Source organism: Austrofundulus limnaeus, unplaced genomic scaffold, assembly GCF_001266775.1.
Source record: "Austrofundulus limnaeus strain Quisiro unplaced genomic scaffold, Austrofundulus_limnaeus-1.0 Scaffold7, whole genome shotgun sequence".
Lineage (NCBI taxonomy): Eukaryota > Metazoa > Chordata > Actinopteri > Cyprinodontiformes > Rivulidae > Austrofundulus > Austrofundulus limnaeus.
Genome location: NW_013952409.1, coordinates 4,761,440 through 4,773,920, shown reverse-complemented (window position 1 = coordinate 4,773,920; position 12,481 = coordinate 4,761,440). Strand labels below are relative to the sequence as shown.

At 38.0% G+C, this 12,481-nt stretch overlaps 1 protein-coding gene across 1 annotated transcript in view; it reads right to left on the bottom strand.

Moving 5' to 3' along the window:
• The window catches only part of cdh13 (cadherin 13, H-cadherin (heart)), a 325,369-nt gene that overhangs the window by 186,855 nt on the left and 126,033 nt on the right, over positions 1-12,481 (bottom strand). Inside the window, exon 3 of the mRNA XM_014034245.1 lies at positions 11,536-11,747. Within this exon, the coding sequence (XP_013889699.1) occupies positions 11,536-11,747 (212 nt within the window). The remainder of the gene's footprint in view (positions 1-11,535; positions 11,748-12,481) is intronic.

The following is a 12,481-nucleotide window of genomic DNA, read 5'->3' as shown; positions in this document are numbered from 1 at the left end:
GTTTATTGGAAAACTGAAGCTATGCATTCTGGGTACATGACGGATTTGATTTGTGACGGCCTGACGGGAAATGAAAGCATGGTGTGCAGGAAACTATCTTCACTTCAAAATAAGAGCATGGATTTTAACATTTTCCATGCTTTTGTTGTCACTCCAGTTGACCACTAGATATCTGTCTTCATCAGCATAACATCTTTAAATCATTTCTGCGTCCCTTCAGCTAACCCCGTTGGCTGATTGCTTCGACCAGTTATGTCAAAAATTGAGCTCCAGCGTTTAAACTTTGTTTTTTTTTTGTTTTTTTAAAGAAGGTCCGATTGTAAATTAAAATAAATCAATACATACAAAATTTTAGTAAGGATTACAAACATTAACTGTTTTCTCCCGGTCACATAGTTCTAACCATTGCCTTCCTGCTATGTAAGCAGACACAAAGCATTGTGGGAAATGAGAACCGTGACACAAAGCAACTGTCAGCAAGGATGTATACCTTCCCAATAATTGTGTTTATCTGGGATGGGTGCTGTTGGATAGATCATGTGCATTGTGATTCATTTACAACCATACCTTCTGCTGTTCAAGATAATGACTGGTAGATAATTAGTTATCAGCAGTACTGCATTTTAATTTTAGAAAGCGCAAATCCGTTTATGAATTATAAAAATTAGTAAGACCGCTAATGCACAAACAAAATAGTTAGGTCCACAATTAGCGGATTTGCGCTTTAGGGGACTGGTGCACACCACTGGTCATTAGGGTCCTGGTTATCGGGGGGACTGGACATGGAGACCTCCACCACTGTTTAACATTGGAGCGTTTGTTTTCACAAAAATAGCTTCCTTTACTCCTCTTTCAAACCAGTGTTCCTCTCTATCAAGGATGAGAAAATTTTCATCCCTAAAAGAGAGACCACTGTCCACCTGTAACTCCTCAGACTGAAGAAGTCTCTTGGAAAAGCGATGAAAGGTTTTCAACAAAGAACTCATCCAGGAGACCTACTCAACTTATTTTTACATTTTTCTACCTGGGTTACCGCGATGCATCAAAACGTTTTTAGTTATTCTCTTTTTAAAAACTGAATCCTAACCTCTTGTTGTTCATTAAAATAGAGGTGTTACCTGAAAAGCGAGCCTTAAGTTTTTCTTTTTCATTTTTCTTTTCCTTACCAACAGGAAAAAATACATTCTGATGATTTTGTCATTTAGAGGATAATTTAATCTCTTTGGTTCTTAAATTTCAAAGCCTACCTTCCAACTGTTTATTAACAGTCTGCAGTGAACAGACATGTACAGTAGGTGCATAAATGTAGCATGTTGTTTGCATGCCGTTTACACTTCTGGTTATTACTCACAAGGCCTCCAGCTTTAACCATTTGTCATGACAAAGGCAGGAGAAGTGGTAAAAATAAAGATGACTCTACAAAGCTCAGAAAAAAAGAACATAATGAAAGAGTAACAGAAGAAAAGCCGATCGAGGTCAGACTGAGTGGTCCCTGAAATGACCACTTTTATCAAACCCACTCAGGGATGACCTCTGAAACGCTGAAGGCAGAAATCTGAAACCAAACTTGAAGCCGTTAGCCACAACCCCGTCAAAAACCAAGAGATTAAATGACCATTTCTGTATTAAAGGACCAATATGCGTTTCTCAGGCATAGATTTAAATACTATACCATAATAACGTATCTATGTCACCTTTATCTGTTATTAAAATGCTGTTTTATGTTTAAATAGAAAATAAACTTATCTTCTCATCACTTCCTCTTCTAAACGCCTTGAAATTGGCCTCTGTCTCTTTAAGAGGGGCTGCCATGATGCAGTTTATTTGGCATCTGAAAATACATTTCCTCAAAGGTATTTTGAATCTGAAAAGAGCTTCACTGAGTGAGAAGTAATGTTTTGAGCTCAGCAGACAGACAGGTTTCACTTTCACCCGAGAGCCTGCAGGAGTCATGGGCAGGGTGTGTGGGGAGAGGAGAGGGATGCTCTGCCATGAGGAAGTTCGGCTTAAAGACACGCCCCAGGGGCGTTTAAGTCCCAAAAGGTGTTTCTGGTCCCCACCTGTCGTTTTGCTCCTCAGCATGGCTTCATAAAAACACTGCAGGATTTCTCAAACATGCATGAATGAGTCAAAGCAAGGCTTTGGGCATGTTTTTTTTTATGAGAGAATAACATTACAACATGATATAAAACTCAAAAAAGTTGATTTTACATGATATTGCCCCTTTAAAACTCGTGCGACCGATTCACGAGAAAGTTAATGGACGTTTGAGCGTTGGCTGTAAAACGACAGTGGCCCAGAGATGAATGCCTCAGTGCCATCATGCTGAAGTCTCAGCTGTGTGATGTTTGAAAAAGATGGTAGGAAGAGCTGGAAGGCAAACAGGCACCACACGGCGATTTTTAAAGGCTCGAATGAGAAGTTGGGTTTAGGATAAATCACACCGTCAAATCCACACATTCACTGAGCTGAGATACAGTAGATATGGAAAAGGAGTTATGGTGCTTTAAAACCTATCAATGATCTGTAGAAGGATCACAGAGGGGAGATGTACTGACAAAAACGTGTKCAGCCAGAGAGAAACCTTATTTTGTGTTCAATGAAGACGGCTCACTGCAGGGTGTTGTGAAAAAGATGACTTGCAGCCCTGCTTCCCTTTTCTTCTCACCTTCTGCTACATTGCAGCTCATTCATTCTTTGTTCTTCCATTGAAATAGCTTTTCTCCTCACATTTTCCCTTTGCACTTTGCATGTGTGTTGAATAGTGTTCTTACAGTATGGTGACACTGTAAGAGAGGGGAGATCATGAATCTTTAATGTGTACTTTTTCATAAATTACTATTACACCGTCAACCCTGGTTCAGCCTTTAAAAAAGTCTGCTTCTCTTTTTGCCTTTGTCTTCTAGGTGATCATAACAACCTTTCACTGAGCTGAAAAATAGTCTTAAATAAAAGATTTGATGTATTTTATCTGAAACAGAAAACAAAAGAAAGTGTACTCTGTAAACAAGTAGTGCATTTAGAGGAGGTTTTGTGCATGTCTGTGTGACTAACAGGGAGAAATAGGAAACCTTTGTCTGTCGTCTGAGTTAGGAGTTCCTGTGGCAGCAAAGTCGTGTCCTTGTCCATTCTGCCGTTTTTACTCACAACACTATATTGAAAAGTGTCATTACTCATTTCTGACAATGTGCTGGAGAGCCAGTGAGGAATTGGGCAAATTCAAGGCCAGTGCTGGCCAGTGGTGACAGAAACGTAAAACTATTTAACATAGAATAAACTGATACATTACGATGAAGTCACATCAGGCAATCAGTCAGTCTTCCTGCAGCACAGTTAAACACCTTAAACACACAGTTACATGTATTATTTTCTCATATGCATATATGTTTTGTATTAATACACCTTTAACATTTTTTAGACACACAGAACATTTTCAATATGATTATATACGTAGACTTAGCACAAAAAGTAAGAACATTTGTGTTTGGTAGATCATTATTTTGTTGTAACAATGCATCTTACGCCTTTGAAAAGTCTGTTATTTGTTCTTTCAAATAGTGCCACATTTGTAAGGAACAGGCATTTGTGGGGTGAGCAGGAATGCTGAGTATGAGTTGCACACATGAAAAAAAAGCCAGCCAAACTGCTTATTTTCTTGCTGCTGCTGATACTTGTTTTTAGCCCCTGGTACCCCCAGGTGCTGCCAGTCAGGTGTCTGGTATAAGATTTATTACCAGGAAGCATTCTTACAACAAAGAAATAATCTGCCAAATAAAAAATTGCCTCATGTTTTGTGCTAAGCATATAAAACAAAATAGCGGGAACATTGCAAATGATGCCTTGTTCATTTTGTAATTATTACAAAATAGTTACTGCTGTGCATAGTGAATGTACATAGCAGTGGAGTTCTTACAAAATAATCCACTGCATTTCAGTGTATTATAAAGTTAAGTCCTATTAGTTATAAAGCTTCATTTTCAGCCTGTGGGATTAGAATATTACACGTTTTGTATCACATTTTTTTTCTCAGTTTCTTCTTCTTGCACACATTTGGAATAACGTCTTTTGTTTTCTGCTGCTAACCCTGAAAAGCCCTCCATGTGATGATCCCTGCTGTTTTTCTTGATTTGTGTCACAGTCAGACGTTTCTTTCATCTGCAGCTTGTACAGAAACCTTAGAACGAGACTTTTTAACTACATCTAAGCGTCCTGAGCATCCTTTTTTGTAAATCCACTTTCAGTTTCTACGCATTAGTTGGCAACTCATTTTAGAGTTTCTTCCATTTTTTTTTACTATGACCTAGTTAAATTATTGACCTTTAAAATGGGCGTAAGACAAATTAATAACACAGTTCAAGGCAAAACCACACTTGGGGGAAAATTTATTTAGGGAAGGGACTAACTAAATCTAAATAATGTCTGGTTAAAATCACGGCATATTTTTTTAGATATACAGGGGGTAAAAGAAGTGTTTAACACGTCACCATTTTTCTCAGTAAATATATTACTAGAGGTGCTAATGACATGAAATTTTCACCAGATGTCAGTAACAACCCAAGTGATCCATACATACAAAGAAATCAAACCATAAACGTCCAGAAATGAAGTTATTTGTAATAATGTGGAATGGCACAGGGAAAAAGTATTGAACACATGAAGAAAGGGAGGTGTAAAAAGGCATGTAAAGCCAAGACACCAGCTGAACTCTCTCAGTAATTAGAAAGCAAGCCTGCCCCTTGTCAGTGCAAGTTAATATCAGCTGGTTCAGTCCCAAATGATGGCCAGGTATCACACAAGAACCATCTGATGATGGGTAAAAGTAAAGAGCTCTCTCAAGACCTTCACAACCTTATTGTTGCAAAGCATAATGATGGCATCGGTTACAGAAGAATGTCTAAACTTCTGAAGGTTCCAGTGAGCACTGTTGGGGCCATAATTCAGAAGTGGAAAGAACATTATTTCACCATAAACCGACCACGACCAGGTGCTCCTCACAAGATTTCTGACAGAGGAGTGAAAAGAATTATCAGAAGAGTTGTCCAAGAGCCAAGGACCACTTGTGGAGAGCTTCAGAAAGACCTGGAATTAGCAGGTACGATTGTTTCAAAGAAAACAATAAGTAATGCACTGAACCACCTCGGYCTGTATGCACGCTCACCACGCAAGACTCCACTGCTGAAGAAACAGCATGTTGAAGCTCCTTTAAAGTTTGCTGCACAACATTTAAACAAGCCTGTGTAATACTGGGAGAATATAGTCTGGTCAGATGAGACCAGCATTGAACTGTTTGGATGCCAGAATACACATCATGTTTGGAGGTCAAACGGCACTGCACATCAGCCCAAAAACACCATACCAACAGTGAAGTTTGGAGGTGGGAACATCATGATGTGGGGCTGTTTTTCAGCATATGGTACTGGCAAACTTCAAATAATTGAAGGAAGGATGAGTGGAAAAATGTACAGAGACATTCTTGATAAAAATCTGCTTCCATCTACCAGGATGATGAAGATGAAACGTGGCTGGACATTTCAGCAAGACAATGAGCCCAAACACAAAGCCAAGGAAACTCTCAGTTGGTTTCAGAGAAAGAAACTAAAGCTGCTGGAATGGCCCAGCCAATCACCTGACCTGAATCCAACAGAAAATCTATGGAAAGAACTAAAGATCAGAGTTCATAGAAGAGGTCCACGAAACCTACAAGATTTGAAGACTGTTTGTGTGGAAGAATGGGCCAAAATCACACCTGAGCAATGCATGCCACTAGTTTCTCCATACAGGAGGCGTCTTGAAGCTGTCATTGACAACAAAGGCTTTTGTACAAAGTATTAGATAAATTTCAGTAAGTGTGTTCAATACTTTTTCCCTGTGCCATTCCACATTATTACAAATAACTTCATTTCTGGACAYTTATGGTTTGATTTCTTTGTATGTATGGATCACTTGGGTTGTTACCAACATCTGGTGAAAATTTCATGTCATTAGCACCTCTAGTAATATATTTACTGAGAAAAATGTTGACGTGTTCAATACTTATTTTACCCGCTGTATAATATTAATTTTAACATGACAAACTTATTTTTGATTATTGCTACTATATTATATTAAAGGAGTGTAACTTAGCAGCTGTTTAAAGCTGCAAAATAAATAAAATAAAAAAGTAGGAGGAAATAGGACTCATTCAGAAAGGACAAAGTGACAGAAAACAGAATTAACAAAGGACAAAATCAGAACAAGTTCCTCTGTGCAGGGATGGAGAAAGAGGGGAGATTATTTGTGTTGTGTTGTATAATATAAGCGGTTGTGCTGCGCTTGCAACATGTCACTTCTTAGTCAGCCTCTGAAAGCCTCACTGAACATTGAAATCTTGGTTAGAAAAAAATCTATTTGCCACTGCAAGATGAGGATTTTACACAGAAAGGGATATTATATTTCAGCTGGTGCACAGAAATATATGAAGCATAACAAAAGCAAAATAAAGAGGCTTTTGGATGCCAATTATTACTGCTCTTATCAGTTTTTATGTTTGAATAGTGCCTGCTTATGTTCTTTGATGGCATGGAAATGTTCTGCATAACGGTTGTTCTGCACAACAACACGGATGAAACAACAAGCAGCAGTACGCACCGAACATCGGAGCATGCATTTGTTAAATTGAAATGCATTCTTCCATTATTTCACATATTGATCTTTTGCAGAAAAAGGGAAACAAATTATCCCTTGAATTCAGAGTTTTACTTATAATAGGAATCATTCATCCACCACTTCTCACCCTCTGGGTTTGTGTTACACCACAGTAGCAGCTTGCGCTGATGAATTAATACCTGATTCTCCCCACTTTCACTCCCAGCACTTATCAATTATCATGAGCCAATATTTTCCGCCACAATACCATTTGTTATGCCAATAAATCTAAAGTGAAGTATTTCCACTCAGCRTGAAACAGGAAACAAAGGCAGGGTTGGGGGGAATCTGAACGTAGCTCTAGCAGGAGCATCACAATGAGATTTCACAATGAAAATGAAATTTGAAAAAAGATGCAAGCTGAGAGGAACAATAATTGAAAAACAGGGAAGAAGCATGAAAACAGCTTGACTACCACGAACAGTTTATCCGACGGGAGGTTTAAAGCTCAGGAACTGAGCAAGTCAAATCTGACAAGTCAAATCCTTGGGTTACGGAAACAAGCAATTAAATTTGTCAAAAGTTAGTTATAATTTCTTTTATAGCCACTCAGCTGCTCTGGAGACGTGTTTGAAAGTCCACATGAGACGGTGCCAAGGCTCAGGGTTGGGGGGGGACGGGGGGGGTACAGGAAATGGACTGAGAAAGAAACAATAGATTTTCTGATGATAAATCCCAGGGCTTAAGAGCTTCAACAGATTAATTGATAGTGAAATAATGAGAGCTTTTAACCAGCCTGTCTCACAGGAAAACTCATTCAGCCTGGCTTTTCTCATCTTTGTTTCTTACCTTTGTATAATTCATGCACTCTGTCACCATGTGAGCTTTGCAATTATCTGCTGAATGACGCTACTTTGCAGCAGAGGGCTACACTGAAGCATCTTTTCACAGGAAAGATAAAACATCTAATTGGTCATCTAAATTTTCTTGATTTAGTCAGACGATGGTTGCATCAGAAAATGGCTGAAGGATRAAATAATAAATTAATAAAAGTGGCACAGGAGGAAGTCTTTGTATATTTTTATAAGATAAGATAAGAGATAAGGTAGGATATATCTTTTTTATAACAAATATATGTTGTTTAATGTTAGCAGGATGCTCTCATTTTTAYGTTTTTAAATGTTGTTACTCCTGGTTAGACAATCATCCAGCCATTATCTTTACGGGGGTCACATGTGCTCATGTCCAACAGTGACTCTGTGAGTGACAGGATATACCCTGGACAGGTTGCAAGTTCATCACAGTGCCAGAAAGAGACAAACCATTCACACTCACACCAAGAGACAATTTAGAATTACCAATTGGCCTAGCATGGCATGCAGGTTTTTGATCTGAAGCAGGGGCAGAGCTCGACTTTTTGGCAAAGGGGTGGCCACAGTATTTGTTTATGAGACATATATAAATAAAGATAAGCTTTCTGGGTTTGAAAATTCAACATGGTCACCACAGCTAATCCTRAATAGCTTAAATTTAGCTGTTTTAGGAACAACTGAGCTGAAATTTTGTATGATTGTAGCAAAGAATGATTTATAAAACATGCTAAATGCTAGTCACAACCTATTTTTAGACACTTTTTAGTCATACAAAGCTGAAGATTAGTATAGAAGTAGCCAAAAACCATCTTTACCCCATTCTAAATGCTAATCAAAAATGCAAGATGGCCACCACTGCTAACTTTAAAAGCATATATTTAAGTCATTTTAAGACTTAATAATAAAGTCATGTATTAAGTCATTTAGTCATTTTAAGATAATACATACAATAATACATTTACTGTGGAGTACCTAAAATTGATCACATGCCAATTGTTGATTATTCACACATTAAGCTAACCTCTAATGCTAATGCCAATTAGACAAAGGACTATAATTCAGTCATTTTAAACAAAGAGCTAAAAGTGATATATAGAACAGAAGTATCAATTCAATTCAGTTTATTTATATAGAACCAAGACACACCATTCGTTGTCCCAGGGTACTGTACATGAAAAAAAGGAACAATCTAAAGAAGAAGCCAGCAGAATCAGAGAATAATAATTTCACAAAATCTAAATATAAATACAAAATCTAAGCTCCCATTTGTGGGCCACCCCTGTGGTTTTGCCCCTGGTGGGAAGAGAAATACCTGGAGAAAACCCATAAATGTTGAAAAAAAAAAGCTAATTCTACCAAAATAGGACAGCTGTTCAATATGACAACCTTCTAATTGACAAATATATTTATGTAACATGACAGAATTACTTACATACACAGTGCAGGCCTGTTATTTGCTTATCTGTAATCTAACTTTAGCATTTATAAAAGCAGCATTTTCTAAAAGGTGTTGAAGATAAAGAGCAGACAAGCCCATTTAGAGTATTTGTCATCATTTTGGTGTTTAGTCGTCAGTCAGACATTATAAATGTCAYGGTGCTTTAAACACAAATGATCACCAGTAATTACACTTCATCTTTAAGAAGACATGATTTTATTTAATATCAGTCCTCCAGAGAGTTTTWAAGACATTTAAGAAATTCAATTAGAGCTGCTAATGCCAGCTGGATGTACGGACAAGGACATGACAAATTATAAAGATTCATCTCCCGGGAACCATGTCTGCAAATAATGATATTTAATGTCAGGATATTTCATTCTGATCCTAAATAGTAGAGCAGCTTACTGACAATGAAGTCTCATGTCTCCTTTGTGGGGTAAAATGATTGTTGAAGTGGAAATKACTTCTTTAAATGATCCAGAATCAAAGGGGACACAATAAGGAAAGAAAATGTGCAGCACAGTTTGATATTTTATTAACCTATACAAATAAAAATGTAAAGAAAATGATTTTTAATCACTAATCTAAGTCTAAATGAACTGGACAGAGTTGGAGCCAAGAGTTCTGTGCAACAGCAAACACTGTAACATGAAGATTCTACTTGTTTTAAGTAAATAAAAAGGATTCGTTTTTGTTGCATTGATTTATTTATTTAAAAAATGTATATGTCTGTTTTTCACCACATGGTATCTTTGAGGCGGTGGAATTATGTTAATTATAAATAAGGTTGCATAAATGTATTTCATATTTATACATAATTATAATAATGTGACTGATGACAGATGTTTCTGAGCATTTGATGAATGTGTTATTTGTTTGCATTTAAGATTCCTAATGTAYGACTGCTTTGTGACTGTCACGGTGGCTGAATTTACAGCTCAGAGCAAAAAATCTGTTCTTAAGCTATGATTGTTTTTCCATCATTTAAAATACCAGTCTGACATTTTTAGAAACAAAAAAARRWKWTTYWYMMYWMTKRTKWTYWTCRWSMAGSWKRTWAKAARAAARAAAMAAMWWCAWCWTTARRAYWRSCACAKMSASWTKTTTTTWTTTACTGACATTTATTGTTAGACCYATATTTAGCTTAGAGTTAATCAGTTAAAATATGYTAACTGAACCAAGCCGAAGTTGGTGCAACCATTGTGATTAAATGGTTTCATAACCAGCAGCCAATTAGCCTAGCTTATGAGCGGACACAGGAATCCCAGCTAGTGACAGAAACCAAAATCAGTGTAAAAAAGTTAACACAAACATTTCATTTGTCCTATAAAAGCTGCTAAAAAAGCTGCCTTGTTAACATCTCATCAACACAGGTTTAAGTGTAAATGAATCATGTGATAATTGGAGCTTTAAAGGTGCTGACAGGTGGTTGTATTTACTGTTGTTTTTGTTCTTGTTTTATGTGTAAAAACTTAACCAGCGAAATAAAGTTTACAAAATACCTATTTTATATTTTGAACTTTAATCAGTCTATAGAAATTATTAAAATAATTGGAAAGATCCTACTCAGCAGGGGCATTGATAAACAATGCAACAGCTAAAATATGTGTTTTGCTATTTCAAAGGAGCTATTATGCAAGTTGACTTTTTGAGCTTTAYATCATGTGATGATGTCATTCCCTCATAAAGATATATATTAAGAGGGTTGCTTTGACTCATTCRTGTATGTTTAAGAACTCCTTGAATCGCCTGTGGTAGCCATGTGGCGGTGTCTAAACATTTACTGGTACAAAGCTCCGCCTATTTACCCAAAGCTCCTCCCTGAAGCTGCCGCCCCACAGAGCACGCCCCTCCCGTGAAGTATTGTTGTGGACGTGTGCTAAAGTGGGAGTGTCAGAAAAGGTATGATGTATAGAGACAGAGGCCAATTTCAAGACTACGATGCAAAGTCCAATTTATTTTTGATGTATACAGCTGTTCTACATAACAACTGAAGGGAACATGATTACTTGATTGTGGTAACACCCCTCCCCATAAAAAAATAAAAATAAAATAAATTAATAAATAAATAAAGTCACATTCAAGTTTTTTTGATACACAGCATATATGAGATATTACTCACCCTGAGAGTGTGCGCTGATTCACGTGGGAGTCCAGTGACATNGATATATATTAAGAGGGTTGCTTTGACTCATTCGTGTATGTTTAAGAACTCCTTGAATCGCCTGTGGTAGCCATGTGGCGGTGTCTAAACATTTACTGGTACAAAGCTCCGCCTATTTACCCAAAGCTCCTCCCTGAAGCTGCCGCCCCACAGAGCACGCCCCTCCCGTGAAGCATTGTTGTGGACGTGTGCTAACGTGGGAGTGTCAGAAAAGGTATGATGTCTAGAGACAGAGGCCAATTTCAAGACTACGATGCAAAGTCCAATTTATTTTTGATATATACAGCTGTTCTACATAACAACTGAAGGGAACATGGTTACTTGATTGTGGTAACACCCCTCCCCATAAAAAATAAAAATAAAATAAATAAATAAACAAATAAAGTCACATTCAAGGTTTTTTTGATACACAGCATATAGGAGATATTACTCACCCTGAGAGTGTGCGCTGATTCACGTGGGAGTCCAGTGACATCCACCTGTGCCATGTCGTCTGCGTGTGCACTGAACCCGTGGATGAGCAGGACTGGCCCGCTGTACACATCATCCTGCAGGGCTACTAGATTCAGATCCTGRTCCACGTGGAAGCCGGGATCTGACACGTCAAACGTCACCCCCTCATTCCCCGCGCAGTCATCAAACTTAACTGGGGGGGGGAAAAACGAGACGAACACAGAACACACAAAAGTTGTTTTGACGCCGCTCTAAACAAATTATAAACAACAGAAATGTCAGAAAAAAATAGGCCCCATGACAGTCACCGAGGTGCAGARTGCAGTGTGAAGATAAAACTTGAGGAGCTGTCAAACAATAGATAAAAGCAGGTTTTTAGCTATAAACAGATACCCTGAAGATATACATATAACCTCTGCAGAGTAGCATGTTATGAGGGGATGTCAGTGAAGCTTCAAAAACTGTCTGATCTCTACTTACACATGACACTTGAAAGTTTAAGACCCCCCAGCAAAAGATGCTACCCGATGTGGACTTTTGCAGGAATTTTGTTTTAACAGCCAAAAATTCAGTATCGAGTTACGAAACAGGAAGAGACAAAAAGGGATTTGTTACACTGAAAACTAAATGTGTCATCAAGTTCTGAGCAAGTGATGTAAGCACGTGTCGGCCTGTTCCGTCTGACTGAGGGAGATACTGCCAAAGACTCTACCAGGAATTATTCCTTCTGATCATGCTCATCCTCTTTTTATCTCTCTCTCACACTCCCGTCGGTGCAACATGATCCCCATGTCCTCCCCCACCCTTAGCCCCAACAATCCTCCTCTCCCTCATCCGTCACCCCCTCTTAACCTTGGTCTCCCATGACGATCCTTACCGAGGTGGATCGGGGAGGGGGAAAAAAGGTGTGTGTGTGTGTGTGTGTGT